An 18,657-nucleotide genomic window follows, 5' to 3' on the forward strand; every position below is an offset into this window, starting at 1 on the left:
CCGTACGCGTATCGATACCAACGCAATCCCGCTCCTATGGATGCAAGGAGTGATGAGCCACCGAGAATGTATTTAAGAAGAAAGCCGATGATCATAAAATCAGTTTCACTCAGTGTACTGAACTGAAAAGAAACTCAACCCAGTTCCCAACAGATTGAGTTGGGAGCAAGAGGCAGTGATGCGACGCATTCAGTCGGAACCTGCCGGGGCGAAGCAACTCTGCATTGAAGAGATGCTTCGCTGGTAACTGTGTAACCGCAGTGAGCGCTTGCTGCCATCTCCGATCCGGAGTTGTATGGGTAGCTGTGTGTATGTGTGATTATACCGGATCCTCGTAGCTGCACCGATCAAAAGTTTTTTATGAAATAGTGTGTGGAAATTAAAAAAAATAATGTTATGTTTTCTCATTTAACATAAATTTCCATCAGGTTACCGCTAATTTTATTTAACATTAAAAGTTAAAATGGAGAACAATACCATAGCCTTTTAATGTTGATGTAATTAAAAAATCTTCTAATAATATTTTGTAAGATACAAAATTATTTATCCTTTCTTACATTTGTTAATACCAGATTTGTGAACCAAAAAACATTTCACTTGCTTTTGAAACTAAAAAACCATATACATATTATACGGCATACTTAAATAAGCATTTGGTTATCTTCAGATACGTTTCCAATCAATGCTTTTATCATTATATAAAACGCTTTTGGTGCCCATTTCTTTATGATGTTTTACATAGATTTTATACCATCTATGTTATACGATCAAAATATCGTTCTAAATAGTCATTTAGGGACATTAAATTTAAAAACCAACGTTGGCAACTATATGTATTTAAAATTTAGATATACATCATTCACATACAAGGGGAAAAACCAAAAGATGACGTCACAAAGAAATTTTAACACAAAATCTCTAGTAACTTTTTAACAAAATTAAAAGGTATAAATATTATACAATCTAAAAAAATCTTAAAGTTTTCCCCCAAAACATTCTCAGCCTTCTTCTCTAGTGAGTATTGAGAAAAAATTCTCTTAAACAACTTTTATAGTATAACTTAAAGATCTGTACCAATATGTGTTCCAAATATGCGAGGCCGATTTAGAGGATAAATACACTTCTCCAAGAAATTAACGCACCACCTTAAAATGGGTCATTTTTGATGTCTCGAATTTCCTAAACCTGTTGTCTGATTTCAGTGATTTTTTTAATGTATTACAGCCTTATTCTTTAACAATATCGCTGTAATAATATTGTTGTTATACTCAAAGAACGAAATAGTTGACAGGAAATTGTTGCATGAAATGTTACTTACTGGTTACTAAAATAATAGTATAAATATTATACACCTAAAATTATAGTATAATTTTAACTCATCAAATTCCGTAATAATCCACGAACTTTGAAATGAATCACTGACAACTATTTCGTTCTCTGACTATAGGCAGGTAAATTGTCATTGTACACCGGGTGTACCAATCAAACCGTATTTTTTTCCTCAAAGTTCGCAATACCATGTGGAATATTATAACATTTATAAAATACTGAAATGAAAACCCAACTATAGCCTCAGGTTTTATTAACATTTTGTTTTTTTATTCATTCGCTTATGTTGCATAATAAAAAAGTTAGGTACTTTAAAAACTAGCCATATTTTTATCAATATATCCCCATTCTCTGCTGAGTTCAATAAACAAGCCTAAAGTAGGCTATGAGAAATTAATAATTTGATAAATGTCAAATTGTTAATAGTCAAAAAGTGTCTAATTTGTCGTGAAAATTAGTAGATTTATTATTTAAAGCTTTAACTAATTTTGTATTTTTTTTTGCTTGGTCGAAATGGAACGCGCTACAAGGACTTTGACCCGCGATGAGTTTGTTCAAACAGTGACCTTACATATAGCCCGATAAGGAACGCAAAATTTTACGAAAACCTCCAAAAAAATAAAGGAAGGATGAAAATTTGGGAATAGGTAGTTGAAATTGTCTATTATTATATAAGAAAAAGTTTACAATTCAACATCCCCTCCATTTTACAAAAATTGAAAAATACGGTGTGAAAAATTTTTTCTCGGGGGTGAAAAAATATACGTTCAAAATAAGTCCGGAATTGGATAAAATGACTGATTCTAAGTAACTTTTGTTCTATAGAGTTTTTTTACTAAGTCAATACTTTTCGAGTTATTTGCGAGTGAATGTGTTCATTTTTAACCAAAAAAAAATGTTTTTGGACGGTTTTTCGGAGACAACTCAAAAAGTATTTTAGCGAAAAAATAGTCTTAGTAAAAATATAGCTTATAAAAAATTGAAAAAAATGGTGTATGCGTCAGGTCTGCAGACTCAGTAGAAGCAGAGTTGCAGCTAATGAAATGTAGGTTCTTCTTCGTCAAATTCCAAATCGTATATTTCAATGTGAAATAACCAAAAAACGGAGCACTTTTCGGGGAAAGCTCATGACAACTTTTTTAAAGTGTTTAAAAAAAGGTTTATTTTTGTTTTAAAAAAAAACTTCTAACATTAAAAGTAAGTGAGTAAATCACTCCTTAATTAGCTTCTCAAATAAAATTAATCGTTACCGCTTTACAAGTTGCTTTACTTATGTATTGTTTATATTATCTATAAGTTTCATTGGTTCAAAGTGCTCAGTTTTGAAAAAATTGGGTTTAAAATAAAACATTTTTTTTAATTTTGAAAAAAATCGTAATTGTTTATGGAATTAACTTAAAAACAATTAGGAATACCAAAAATCTCAAAGAGTAATAAAATGTACCTTTTGCTTTTCTGAATATTTTTGATTTTTTGTTTTCTTGTTAGACAAAAATTGGTTATAATGGCTGTTCAAAATTTGCCTAAACTCGTGATTAGTTACTCGTTCAAGCTATTTTAACTACAGCTTTTTCAAAACGAAGCACTTTGAACCGATGAAACTTAAAGATCATTTAAATAATACATAGACAAAGTAACTTGTGAAGTGGTAGTGTTAAAATTTATATGTGATACTAATTAGGGGGTGATTTTCGCGATTTTTTTACCAAAAAATAAAAGGGACCCCAATATTTTGAGCGTAATTCACTTACTTTTAATATTACAAGTTTTTTTTAAAAAACAAAAATAAACCTTTTTTTAAACACTTTAAAAAAGTTAAAATGAATTTTCCCCTAAAAGTGCTTCGTTTTTGGGTTATTTCACATTTAAATATTCGATTTGGAATTTGACGAAGAAGAACCTACTTTTCATTAGCTGCAACTCTGCTTCTACTGGGTCTACAGACTTCATGTATTTTGATATTTTTTTCAATTTTTTATGGACTATATTTTTGCTAAGAATATTTTTTTCGCTAAAATACTTACTTTTTGAGTTATCTTCGAAAAACCGTCCCAAAACATGTTTTATTTTGCTAAACATGAACATATTCACTCGCAAATAACTCGAAAAGTATTGACTTAGTGAAAAAACTCTATAGAAGAAAAGTTGTTTAGAATTAGTCATTTTATCCAATTCCGGTCTTGTTTTGAATGTATTTTTTTCATCTTCGAGAGGGAGTTATTATGTAGAATTGTAAACTTTTTCTTATATAATAATAGACAATTTCAACTACCTATTCCCAAATTTTCATAATTCCTTTATTTTTTTTTGGGGGTCAGATTGTTCTTTGATCGGGCTAATAGCGAAGGACTTAGCTACCATGCTATCGGCTTCTTATATTGGTAACAATATTTACAACAGGTAAATATTCGGACTTTGAATTGGCCATCACAGAGTCCAGATCTTAACCTGATCGAACATTTTTGGAACATAATTGGCAGAAGACTACGACAGCCTTTGCCACTCCTAGAACCTTACAACAGGTAGAAACAGTAGCTCTAGAGATTTGGAATGATATTGGTCAGACCAAATAGCAAATTGTAATATTAAAGTACATATCTCTTTTAATATCGAACATAAGTGAATGAATGAAAAAACAAAATGTTAAGAAAGCCGAAGGCTCAAATCAAGTTTTAATTTCAATATTTTATAAATGCTAGAATATTCCACAGGGTGTTCCTAACTTTGAGAAAAAAAACACAGTATGATTGTTACACCACGTATACAATGACATTTACCTGTTTAACAACAACATTATTACGGTGATATTCTTAAAAAATAAAGCTATAACATATTAAAAAATCTCTCAAATCAGACAACTGGTTTAAGGAATTCGATACATCAAAGATGTTCCAATTTTAAGATGATGCGTTAATTTATTGGAGGAGTGTAATTTATTTTCGTTGTAAAAGTGTATCTTTCTGTGTTGTATGAGGTGAATTATAAAAATTAAATGTAAATAATTCAATAAATACAAAATAACTATGTAAAAAGTTTTAATACAGTGATTTTGACACCAATGAATTTCCCAATACGGAATTCACAATTATTTCACAAAAGTAGAAAGATAATATTGTTACATACAGGTAATAAATATGTGCAGCTTACATATTATGTGAGAAATTAATACAACTAATTAAGCAGGACGCAGACTTTAAGAAAATAATCGGAAGAAGATTAGAGTTGATAAAAAAATCGGGATCGATTTTGTTAAGTTTGTGTGAAATAGAGGACATAATGGTACCTACCTACACAAATTAAGCTGTTTCGTTAACAGAAAAAAGTGGTCATATTGAAATTAGTAAACCAAACAGATGTAATATTATGAAAGTCATAAAACAGCTTAGACATTATACAGCTATTGGAAAGAGATCTTTAAATCATACTATACACACTATGGAATAATTTACAAATTAATATTGTTGTCAAATAAATAATAGTTCTTACTTTTTACAAGCGCAGTCAAATTTTCATTCTTACGAAAATCTTACAAAAATATAAATAAATAAAATCTCATGTCTCTTAATCCTCAAAACCCTCTCTCCACATTTGACTTTGCTTTTAAGTGCTTGAAATATATACAAATGTACAGAGTGAGAATATAAGCAGAACCCCTTGCCAACTTTTGATTCACTCAAATAAATTATTTATTTATACGTAGGTAGCTCTTGGTTATTCCCTTGTAATAAATTGCAATTGCTTTTAGCTCTTGGTTATTCTCTTGTAATAAATTGCAATTACTTTTAGCTCGTAGTTATTCCCTTGTAATAAATTGTAATTACTCTTAAGGTTGAAGCAGTTGGAATACTGGCAAAGAGTTCTCTTTATATTCCGAACCTGGTAAATAAAACCTAAACGTATAAAATAAATATGACAGCTCTTTCTTCATCCTCTTATTCTTAAACTGCCTCAGTCTTCTTTGGTTAAGGGGTAACAAGGACTTGAAGTCCACTTTTTAAAAAAAATTCCAAAACTTAGGAAAATCCCAAAAATAAGGAAGTTCTGTTTTAAAAAGTTTTCACTGTTTATGCGAAGCCCTTTCCTCTAGCTTCTTCCTGTGTCTAATTCTCCTACATTCTTTAATTGTACAGCAATACTCTTCTGGAAAGCTCTTCTTGTTGTTTCGCGATTTTGATTTTCGCAACTCGAACATCATTTTGCAATTTTTCCATTCACAGCGTTCTCTTGCACAGTTTGATTGACCATTCTAAAACAAGAAATAAAGTATTAATATATAAAAGAATCATACCTCCATATTGAAATCAAAAAAACTAAGCACATTATTAGTAAAGTCACTAAAGGTCTTGACCTTCGATTTCGTTGAACCTTCATCGATTTTCATGAAAATTGGTGAGTAGTTAGAAAATACCTCAAGAAACAAAAGTGACATGGTACCAACTTGCGCTTTTACCATGGGGGTCGATGCCACCCGTTCTCGGGATAAACATTATTTTATTAAGAAAAAACCCATAAATCGTTAGACTGACAAATACTAAGCAAAAGTTGTTATATTATCAAGTTATTAAAATAAATCAATACTCTTTGAGTTATTACAGATTAAAGAATTTAATTTTTCGTGAAAAAATGCATGTTTTAAAGCGGTTTTTAAGTTTTTTTAAAAGTTTTTACAAAAAAGTTATTATTACCAAAATTGAAGCTAATAAAAAATAGAATAAATTCTTTACTTGAAAATCCTTTTAACATTATGTAATTCAAGTTGAGTTATAGGTATTGAATGTATATTTTTCTTCGGCTCGTACTCAAATCTAAGTATTCAAGCTTAAAAAATGGGAAAACGATGCATTTTATAATATCTATACACTTACTAAACACTTGCCAAAGTACTTAGGAATACCTATCAAATGAGCTCCAGAAGAAGATGATACCATCAAAATGAAGTAAGTTATGATTAAAATAAGACAACTCTTTTTGAATTTTTTAGGAAAAAGTGAACAACAAAACGTACACCATTTCCACAAAAATTAAAATTGATAGTAAACCAAACTCTATAATAGTTTCTTTGTTTTAGTATAAGTAATGACCTCAAAAACTTTGACCGGTTTAGAATGCATGCAAAAGTTCTAAAAACAACTGTTTTTTTGTATAAAAGTAGCCTAACAATCTAAAAATTAAAGGAATAACTCAGAAAATGCAAAAATCGGCGATATAACTTAATTAACCTATTAATTTTAAATGTCATTAGTGTCAAAATTTTATAAATGTAAAAATTTCATAATTTAGTGGAGTAAGTTGCTCGCGGTTGGACTAATTACGGTGCGGTAAATTTGAATTACTCCTCCTATTTAGCTCCTAAAAAACGAACCATAGTTACTATCCAAAACCATGATTGTGTAACACCTTTATCATTGAATTAAATATCAACATAACAGTACCAGATGAGGACATAATAATAGCTGCAGTCTATCCTATTATATGGTTGTAAAATATGGAATATGGACATTAAGAACCACAATTCTAAACAAATCGAAATCATTCCAATTTTGGTGCTATCGCTGGATTCTAAAAATTGTGGGTTTCGCATATATCCAATGAAGATGTTATTAAAATGATAAATCCAGAACGCCTGCTCATAAACTTCATAAGGAGGAGAAAAAAAAACAGAAAACATCGGCCATATAATTAGAAAACCTACATACCATCTATAGATCTATATCACCTTAAACACACCTCTCACCCTACTCACCTTATCACAAGGAAAAGTGAAAGGAAACAGGTGGCTTGGTCCAAAGAAATTTTCATGGATACGTAAAATTAGGAAATGGTGTGGTTCCACAGTCACAGTAGAAGAATATATACTCAGGACAAATCTGAGTTGAACAGATCATGGAATAATGCGTGACTTTTTAAGAGTTATGTGGCAATCAGTTTAAAGAGAAGGGAGTCTAAGCAATGTGCTCTGCCGATTCTTGTGTACAAGTGACGTAAGGTGAAATGGAGAGGTCGTTATTGGGCAACAATTTGAGAGATAGAGTAGTAAACAAATTAAATTCGTAAGACACGTGACGTAAGGTGGAATGGAGAGGTCATTATTGGGCAACAATTTGAGAGATAGAGTAGTAAACAAATTAAATTCGTAAGACACATGGTGTAGAGGAGAGTATCATCTTAAATAGAAGTGGACAGGACACGTTGCTAGAATAAAAGACAATAGAATAACCAGAAAAAAAAGATTCGTGTCAACTAGATTTCCACAGTAGAGATTAGATCGGAATCGAAGTTTATTGAGGGGTCAATATTCAGCAGAAGGCTGATTATGACAATCAGGAGGGTATTATTCGGACATCCGTATCATTAGGGTCAAGAAATGTAAAAGTTCGTATTTTGCACACTTCTTTTGTTTCCTGTCTACTTTCAGACATAACTTGGTGTTCATGCAATCGTTACAAAAATCAGAGTAAAATGAGTTATTGAACTGGCATAATATATCATACCTCCGCTCAAATAATGTCACAACTAAAAAAAAAAATAAAAACGGTTTTATTACATAAAACATAAACAGTAAGGTGGTGCAAAAAAAGTTAAGTTGATATATCGCTATAGTGCGAAAAAGTTGCGATTGGTAATTACAAGAAAAACAAAACAAAAATTATTAAAATCGGACTTTATCTTCCGATCCGGCAACGGGCCTAAAGATTATGAAAAAAATGAAGTTTTACCTTTTTTCAAAAATTTTTATTTATCCTCCATGTACGTTTTATTTATCGCTATAGTAAAATTTATTTACAGTTTGCATAGTTGAGTAATAAAAACAATAGTTTTACGCACCTAACGAATATCTTCCGATCCCGCAAGGTCAATCAAAATCTATAAAAATTTGAAATTTTCGATGATTTTGACAAGTTAAAAAAACATTTAGTTATCTCATTTTTCTCCTACATTGTGAAGTTTTTCGCTTGTTTATATATTGTATGACAATACTTAAACAACCCAGAACTTACAACGAAGAGGTGGTTGCATTTCTAGCTCCACACACACCCTTCTCTCCAACCAACCAATGAGTGTGATTTTTACATTATTTACATAGTAAATTTCTTTTTCATGTTTGTATCCAGCTTTTAAACGTCAACTTTGTTTTGTGATTTGTTGGTAAAATCTGGCAGCACGGACCTTGATTCAAGTGTTGCCCTTATGAGTCCATCTCTTGATTGGGGCCCACATACATTAGACCAGGGGTGACCAACTTAATCGGATTCGAGATCTACTGTCTGCCTTTCTAATTCTCTGCGATCTACCGACTAGGAATTTTCATAATATTTAGAACGGGAATAGCTAGGTAGGTAGATCATTTTTTCTTGAAATGCTTCCGTGACCAACTTTAGGCACCGCTCATTAGCTTGCGTGTGTCAGGGATAGTTTTGTACATTCCAGTCTGGTATGTCGCCCGATGTAATGCAAGAACTTAGATCTTTATTTGACACTTCCAAGAACTGGTGGAGAAGATAGTTTTGCAACATTCCAGTCTATTATTTCAGTTTAGTCCCGTGCTTCAAAATTTCAAGTAGTAGGGAGAAAGGAAACACATTACAGAGCTAGGGATAAGGAGAGTGTTAAAAGCCGGATAGACTAAAGCCAAGGGCAAACGTATTAGAAATTTCATCCCTCCTACTTTAAATTTTGAAGCAGAGGACTACACTAAAATATTAGATTGGAATGTTGCAAAACTATCTTCTCCACCAGTTCTCCGAAGCGTTTCAAATGAAGATATAAGTTCCTAAATTATATCAGGCAATATCCCAGACTGGAATGTACAAAACTATCCCTGTCGTACGCAAGCTGTCTAGCTGGACACAGTGGACACGGTCAGCAAGTTGAGGTTTACAAGCTGGACACAAACAAATGAAAAAGAAATGTAGTATGTAAATAATGTAAAAAAACACACAATCATTGGTTGTATGGAGAGAAGGGTGGGGGTGGAGTAAAAAGTGCAACCACCTTCTCGTTGTGAGTTCTGTGTCGTTTAAATATTATTATACAATATCTAAACAAGCGAAGAGCTTCACAATGTAACAGAAAAATGAGTTAACTAATGCCTGGTTGCACCAACAGATCTTAAGCTCCAGCTTGGCTAAGCTCTACTTATAGATAGGGCCTCCTTGAGTATCACTTATGTTGCACCATAATTTAAGATTCTTACCTTATTATCCATTACATATATTATTATATTATGGTATTCTCATTATAATATATTATAATTATATTGTATTAATTCTTATGATATTCTCGACTTAAGCCTAAGATCTGTTGGTGCAACCGGGCATAAATGTTTTTTAATTTATCAAAATCATCAACAATTTCAAATTTTTATAGATTTTAATTGACCTTGCGGGATCTAGTATGGTATAATTAGACCCAAACCCAGACATCCAAAGTGAAAGTTATCCTCCAACACCAAATTGTTCTATATGGTCCACATAATGTTCAGAAAAAAGTCACTCCATTTTAGCGTCGGGTTTGGGGGGAGAGGGGGGAGAAATCTGCAAATTCGTAGTTTTTTACGTTTTTCGTCAATATTTCTAAAACTAAGTGGTTTAGCATGAACAACCCTCTACACAAAATTGTTCTACATTAAATTTGAAATAAAAACCAAAAACCAAATAAAAACTGGTCCAAAAAAAATTTTTTTGGACCAGTTATACTATACTACCTCCGTAACTTTGGAACCATTCATTTTAGAAAGATTATGCATAGGGCCTTTTTTATTTCAAATTTAATGTAGAACAATTTTGTATAGAGGGTTGTTCATGCTAAACCGCATAGTTTTAGAAATATTGGCGAAAAACTTAAAAAACTACGAATTTACCGATTTCTCCCCCCTCTCCCCCCAAACCCGACGCTCAAATGGTAGCAGAATTAATACACTATTTTGTAGAGCTTCAAAAACCTTTGTAACTGACTAAAATAGTTATTATACTAATTTTAATACTTTTTGAATTAAACCGGAAAAGTTCTAGTACAAATTTTAAACGTCGTTTTCTCGATACTTTGCTTTTTTGACTTATGACACTGTTCGAGCGGAGATGCGATATGGTAAAGTAATGTTTAATATCTAATTATTGAATATATTTTGTGTAAGTTAACAACAGTACAGTGATGAGCGCACTAATAACCTGCAAAATAACACAAAAAAATGAAAAACAGAATACGTTGTGAAATAAAAAAAGACGAAACTAGTAGAGTTTCCACTTTTAGACCTAAGAGTAAGAGATAGCTGACTTCAGTCATAATTGTACGTATGACGTTCTTCCTAAGCTAGTTTTATTAGTTTATGTATGTCTTCTTCTTCGACTTCCTTGGTTCATTGGCGTCCACCTACTTGGGTATTTGGCCAGCTCATCGTATGTGAATAAAGGAAAAACCCCTTATTCACCTACAATTTGGAGTTGATATGGCACAAATCACAGAAATGGAGGAAGAACTTTCAAAAGTGAATTGAGATATTGTGGGTATCAGCGAAGTTACAAAAAAAGGAGAGAATCTTATCTCACTCCCATCAGGCCATCTGTGGTACTACAAAGGGGAAGAGGAATCGACAGTCGGAGGAGTCGGCTTCTTTATTCACAAAAGAATTGAGAACAGAATTGTGTCAATAAACCAAATATCAACAAGGGTGGTCTACTTAAACATCAAAATGAGCACCAGATATATCCTAAAGTTCATTCAAGTGTACGCACCTACTACAGGCCATTCAGATGAAGAAGTCCAAATATTCTACGACCAAATATCTTGCGCAATCAAGGAAAATCCTGGCCACTTCTTAATAATAGGCGATGATTTCAACGCCAAAATAGGTACCAAGGAAGACCCCTCTGAAATAATATTGGGAAATTTTGGAAGCGAAGGCAGAAATGATAGAGGCAAACAACTGTTAACTTTTATTTTGGAAAACAATCTCTATCAAATGAACAGCTTCTTTAAAAAGAAAAAACACAGAAGATGGACCTGGAAAAGTCCTGATGGAAAAACAAGGAACGAAATCGACTATTTCTTAACAAATAAAAAAGAATTATTTAAAGACGTAAATGTGTTAAACCAGTTCAGCACAAGCAGTGATCACAGGTTAGTAAGAGCTAAAATAACGATATCGATCGAAAAGAAAAGACTCAAAATGATAAATAAGAAACACCCAAAGAAATAGGTAAAGCCAACTAATATTCAGGAGTTCGAAAAATATATTAATGATACATTGAAAGATACAACAACAGACATTAATATATTGAACAAGCAAATAATCACCACAATACAACAGGCTCAAACTAAATACTGTCCAACAAACCAAAAAGATGAAAAACTAAGTCAACCTACTAAAACCCTTATAGAACTATAGACGACAGATGAAAGGAGATAACAGTTCCAGCAAAGAAGCGCTAAATCAAATAAATAAGACTATCACAAAGGCAATAAGAAAAGACATAAGAAACTACAATGTAGAAAAAACAAAACAAGCAATAGAGCAAAATAAGAACTTGAAGGTTTTGAAGAAAAGCGTACAAAAAGGAAAAATAGAAATCAACAAACTAAGAAACAGAACTGGAAAAGAAACTACAAACAGAGATGAAATATTAAGAATAGTCGAAGAGTTCTACACAGAGTTATACAAATCAAGAAAAAAAGATGACAATACGCAACCTCCAATTACAGTAAAAACTGGGGTATTAAATCAAGGATCGGATTTAATGCCCGATATAACAAAATCAGAAATCAAAGAGGCTCTGAAGAAAATGAAAAATAATCGAACCCCAGGTGAAGATGGAATAGTATCAGAGGCACTAAAAATTGGAGGAAGTATACTACTTGAAAAAATTAAACTACTTTTCAATATGTGCCTTCACAACGCCCATATTCCAACAGACTGGAACAACGCTACTATGATTCTATTACACAAAGCAGGAGACAAAGCCAATTTAGAGAATTACAGACCGATTAGCCTCCTCAGCCATTTATATAAGCTATTTACCCGAATAATAGTTAAGAGAATGGAAAGAAAGTTAGAGACTTATCAACCAAGAGAACAGGCAGGATTCCGAAAAAATTACGGAACAAATGACCATCTACAAAGTATAAAAACCCTGATAGAGAAAGTAGTGGAATACAATAAACCCCTAGTTCTAGTTTTTATCGATTTTCATAAAGCCTTTGACACAGTTGAACTTAGCAAAATATTACAGGCGCTTAAAGAATGCAGGCTAGATTATAGGTATACAAAATTATTACACAAAATATACTTACAGGCAACAACCACCGTCAAATTACATACTAACAGTAATCGCATAAAAATAGAAAGGGGGGTTAGACAAGGAGACCCAATGTCACCTAAACTTTTTAATACGGTCTTAGAACATGCTTTCAAGAGTTTGGATTGGATAACAAAGGGAATAAAAATAGATGGAGAATACCTAAACAACTTACGTTTCGCCGATGATATAGTCATGGTAGCTGAGGATCTAGGTATGGCAAGAGAGATGGTACAAGAACTCGTTGTGGCTACAGAAAATATAGGTTTAAATATAAATATCTCAAAAACAAAAATAATGACAAATTTGGTACCCAACCAGAACATCAGTATTGGTGGGAAGGAAATAGAACTCGTAGATAGATATAAATACCTGGGACACGAAATTACGATTGGCAGGGATAACCAGACTCATGAGCTGAAGAGAAGAATCGGTCTTGGGTGGGCAGCATTTGGAAAACTGAGAGAAACTTTTAAATGCCCACATGCCTAAAGAGAAAGGTATTTGATCAGTGCGTCCTCCCTGTCTTGACGTACGGATCAGAAACACTTACCTTAACTAAAGCCTCGGCTACCAAACTAAGAGTCACGCAGAGAAGACTGGAGCGATCACTGTTAGGAATAACTCTGCGAGACAAAATCAGAAACGAAGAAATCAGGAGAAGAACAAAGGTGACTGACGTCATCGAGAGGATAGCCAGGTTAAAGTGGAGATGGGCAGGACACATAGCCAGAATGACAGATGGGCGATGGACGAAGAGGTTATTGGAATAGCCAGAATGACAGATGGGCGATGGACGAAGAGGTTATTGGAATGGAGACCAAGAGAAGACAAGAGAAGCGTCGGTCGACCGCCTACAAGATGGACTGACGACTTAAAAAAGGTAAATAAAAACTGGATGAGAGCGGCGCAGGATAGATGGGGTTGGAAACGAGGGTAGGAGGCCTATGTTCAGCAGTGGAGTTTTGAGGCTGGATGATGATGGCACAAATACAACAAAGGTAAAAACTTTTCTCGCTCAGGGATAACTACCGTCTGCCATTACATAATCTGCTTTAATAAGCCACAATTTTAGTTTGAAATTAAGTATTTGACGTTTCTATTTTGGTTTGACGTTTATTTGTACCACCCGAAACAAATAACATGGGACATTAAAATAAAATGTTTTTCGACGTCATAAGTATAATTGTGTCTGAAGTCAACTAGATAGATATAAGAACTAAGCTTTATCTCATACTATCTCACAACTTAATATTATGTTTTCCATCTTTTACGGTATTTTGGCGGTTATTAGGGTACTCACCACCGTATAAGCAAATACAACAGAGAAGATGAAAAATTATAATCTAATTAATATTAATAACTTACTTGGCATTTACAGGTCACACATTTATATTCTCCAAGAGAAGAAATATATGGATGATATGTACTTTGGTTTCTGTAGGGTCTTTCTGGATTCATACGATTTCTACAGCCACCTTCCTTTAAAATCAGCTCAGAATTAGAAACTTCTTCTTTTCGCTGTATAGGCCAATTTCCAATATTATCATCGCTTATAGTATCAGGAGTAGTAGCAGCACCTTTGCCGCATTTATCAGTATTGCTATCTATTCTTTTGCATTTAATTTCTAAATCTATGGGATCACAAGTACAAACCGTGCAATCATCAAAGCCAATCGGTATGAGAAAGGGATGAAATTTGCTACCTGGGGAATAGGTCCTGCCATTAAATATGCACTTTTTAGTGCTCATCAAAATTGCAGGTTCCCCACAGATTGAACAGCATTCTCCAGGCGTGGTGAAATTCTTATGAGGACATTTAATATCAGGACAGTTCATTACATCACAAGTGGGTTGACCGTCTTGGCAAAAACACATTTGGCATGGATTTTTGGATACCCATGTACTGTCTTTTTTGTAAAATTTTCCTTCGAAAAAGCAACTTTCAGTAGGATGTCCAACTCCAGGTTGGTCCCTACTGTTACCATAAGTGCCAGAAATAACTGGGATAATATTATTATCTCGAGGAGGTCGGCAAGATATTGGCAGCTTGATCTATAATATTAAAGTATATACTTATATTATTTACGTCACAAGACATCTCGTAAAGCGACAGTTCGTAATCCCACACATGGTAACGGACAAGTCGTAACGGCGACAGTTCGGAACTATACATATTCGTAACGGTACAATTCGTAACGTCAAAATTGAATTATTCTGTTTATTTTTATCATAATGTATCAGTGTAATCATAATGTATTATGTTTAACATAGCTATTCGGACTTTAGAGACTGCGGCTCTGAAAAGTTCGTTTGATGCCATCTCACGTTGCGCGGCCATGATATTCTACCTCTCCCTATGCTTCTTTTTCCTTGGATCTTTCCCTGCAGAATGAGTTGGAGCAAGTCGTACCTCTCTCCACGTGTACCTAATATTTCAGTCCGAGATAGGTATTCAAATTTCCTGGTTTTGATTGTATTTCAGATTTCTATTTCTTAATTCATCTTTCTTAGAACGTCTTTGTTTGTGACGTGTTCTGTTCATGATATTTTCAGGATTCTTCTATACCTACACCCACAACTCGAATGATTTCAGTTTTTTCATTGATATCGAGAAAACATAGCACCTAGCCAACCTAACTCTTAGCTCTAACTTCAAATCTATTGTGCAGAGCACTCTCCTAGTTTTATGAAAATTTGCTCTAGCCTTTTCTATTCTAATTTTAATTTCCTGGAAGTAATCATTTGTGGACATTGATTTCGTTTACGAGGAGATTCTCGTTATTTCTTTAAGTTTTAGATATTCGCATAAATGTTGTCTCATTGATGTTTATTGTTAGATCGTATTTTTGGCGATACACCGCTATTCTGTTCACCAGTCTCTGAAGATCATGGGCTAAGATGACAGTGTCATTCGCACATCTAATGTTGTTAATGGGAACTCCAATTACCTTTATTCCAGCTGTTTCTCCCTCAAGACTTTATTTAGTATCTCTTTCGAGTAGGAATTAAAAAGAATGGGCGACAATGCATCCCTATCTCACCCACGTCAAATTTCAATTTCCTCTGACAGCTGTTCCTTAACACGCACTTTTGCTCGCTGCTTGTCGTATAGATTCGATACGCTCTTAAGGTCATTGTAGTCTATCTTCTTTGATTTCAGGACATTCATTAATTGATCATGTTGTACTTTATCGAATACCTTATTATAGTCAATAAAACACACATATACTCCGTCTAATATACTTACCGTTGCACGTCATCCGCGTCATAGTTCCTGACGTCACATGATACCAACACAAAATATTTAGGCGGTAGGTGTGTTTTTTTTAGAATAATTCTGCTAAGTGCATTGGAATTACAGCCACTAGACATATTTTATGATATACGCGTATAAATAATATTCTAAGATTTCTATTACCTAATGTTAACTTAAAGAAATACACAATAATATGTTTCATTTTTGTATTAATGGATTATAAACCGTTTTTATGAAGTACATTTGTTCGGAACACACTGTAACTGTAATCGAACGAAGGTGATATTTTGGCATAAATTGGTAACATTTATTTGACAGTTGCGGTGATGACACTTCATATTTGTTTTTTATTCTTTAGTATAAGTATTTTTTTTATTATATTTACTAATTTAATTCTTTACTTAACTTTACTCTTTAACGTAAGATTATAACTTAATTCTTGTTTTCTATGTCTAAAGTTTTTATTTATTTACATTGAATATTCATTTGTTTTGTTGTACTTCCTCAAAAATTATGTGATAGATTGTGATATATAATTTGATTTAAAATGAATTCAAGAATTTTTTGTCATTGGGCAACAATGTCAACTTAGATCTTTGACGTAGATAATGACGTGCAACGGTAAGTATATTAGACGAACTGTATATTATCTTGATTGACGTTCAGGCACCTTTGTATTAGTATATTAAATGAAAAAATCACGCGTTCTAGACTTTTGCGGGACCCAAATTGTGGATCATTAATGTCCATGTGCAGTTTATGATATATTCGGTTATGGATGACTTTCAGTGTCAGTTAGTCCAGATAAATAAGATTTTTCTCATGACACATGCCCCTCCAGGCCGAAACCAAATTTTTTGAGTAGTATGGATATCTATATTAATAACCTATATGTTTCCTGCAGCCGATTTTGATGATATGCATAGTTTTAAACAAATGAAGATCAAAAAACTCTAACATTTCGCTTTTGTGTCTATTACTAAAAAGTGAAACATTCTAAACAAATTTGAGAATAAAAAACTCATAGATCATACAAAAAACTTCAATATGGCGTTCGCTGAATATGTCTGTCTATCCTTATTTGTTACTTAGAAAATAGCAAAATAAATCATAAACTTTGAGATTTTATAAATGTTCATAACTTATGTAGAAATTAAGTTAGAACCTTCTTATTACACAGAATACTGAGATTTCTTGTGCTTAAATTATATTTTAAATTTCAAAGCAATTGGTCAAATAGTTTAAAAGTTATTTAATTTGTTTTTCCCAAATTAATTTTTTTTTTTGCAACATTATAAGTCAGAAAATTATGAGGTCACAGTAATACTTCGGACAGTTTATGAAAGAAGAACATTTATGCCATTAACTTAATTAAAAAATAATGACAAAGAGTAATTTTAAACAGTGTAAAATTATTTTGCAAAAAACATCGATTCTTTGCTTACTTATAAAAAATTAGAATAACTTTTTAACCGTTACCCGTAGAAAAATTATTTTTTCATATTTAGAAAGACTAGATTTTTATAAACATTTAGAAATAAAAACAATTGTCCTAGGACAATTAGGGACGAAGTTAGCCCCCACCCCTTTTTTTAATTCACGTGTTCTTGCAAAATAATTTTGCAATATTTAGAATTATTTTTTGTCATTTTTTTTAATTAAATTAATAGTGTAAATCTTCTTCTTTCATAAACTATCCAAAGTATTACTGTAATTTCATCATTTTCTGACTTAAGCATTGCAAAAAAATTAATTTGGGATAAACAAATTAAATAACTTTTAAACTATTTGACCAACTGATTTTACATTTCGAGTATGATTTAAGCACCAGAAGTTTCAGCATTTCGTGTAATAAGAAGGTTCTAAGTTAATTTTTACATAAGTTATGAATATTTATAAAAACTCGAAATTTATTATTTATTTTGCAATTTTCTAAGCAACCAATAAGGATAGAGATGATCAGCGAACGCCATATTGAAGTTTTTTATACGATTTATGATTTTCTTACTCTCAAATTTGTTTAAAGTGCTTAACTTTTTGGTAATAGACGAAAAAAGCGAAAATTTACCGTTTTTTGATGTTTATTTGTTTATACCTATGTATATCACCAAAATCGGCTGCAGCAAACATATAGGTTATTATTGTAGATGTACATACTACTCAAAAAATTTGGTTTCGACCTGGAGGGGGTTGTGTCACCAACAGGATATTTTTTTCCTTATTTCTCTGAACTAAGTAGCCACTGTAGCACATAGAACATCAAGCTAATCGTGTGCATTAAAAAAATCATATCTTTTTGAAAATCCCCGATCTCTCTTTATTGCGTTTCTCTTCAAAGTATTTTTTATTTGCCTGCCTTATCATTCACCTTATCTTGTGGTTAATCTCCCTGTGTTTATTATTACCTTTGTTCTTGTATTGTTTCCGTGGCTCCATCATATTTAGTATCTCCTCGTTCATCCATTCCTCTTTCCTTTGCGGAAGTCTTTAGCATTTCCTGTACGGTTATATATCATATCGATGGCGTAGAGTGAAACCCTCGTATGTCAAAAATTGCAAATTTTACAGGAAACAGTTAAAACTGTTTTTTAGTTTAGAATATCGAAAAATTTAAATATTTTATTGGATAGTATGTTTAAAGGGCAATACTTTTTTAGGTTACACATTACTTTTAAAAAAAATCATTACTATGACGTAGTACCGTGACTTACGTGATTTTCACGCAACGTGAGTTAGTATTTATACGAGTATTTCATGCATTATGAAATAAGCAATACG

The 18,657-nt window shown here is 32.5% G+C and overlaps 1 protein-coding gene across 1 annotated transcript in view; it reads right to left on the reverse strand.

The window, feature by feature from the left end:
- Positions 1 to 820: 820 nt before the first annotated feature.
- Positions 821 to 18,657, reverse strand: part of LOC114325218 (dorsal-ventral patterning protein Sog) — a 399,096-nt gene continuing 381,259 nt past the window's right edge. Inside the window, exons 9-10 of the mRNA XM_028273215.2 lie at positions 13,989 to 14,675; positions 821 to 5,575 (exon numbers count right to left, since the gene is read on the reverse strand). Coding sequence (XP_028129016.2) covers positions 5,387 to 5,575; positions 13,989 to 14,675 — 876 coding nt within the window. The 3' untranslated portion in view covers positions 821 to 5,386. The remainder of the gene's footprint in view (positions 5,576 to 13,988; positions 14,676 to 18,657) is intronic.

The sequence above is a fragment of the Diabrotica virgifera genome, chromosome 2 (assembly GCF_917563875.1).
Source record: "Diabrotica virgifera virgifera chromosome 2, PGI_DIABVI_V3a".
NCBI classification, from domain to species: domain Eukaryota; kingdom Metazoa; phylum Arthropoda; class Insecta; order Coleoptera; family Chrysomelidae; genus Diabrotica; species Diabrotica virgifera.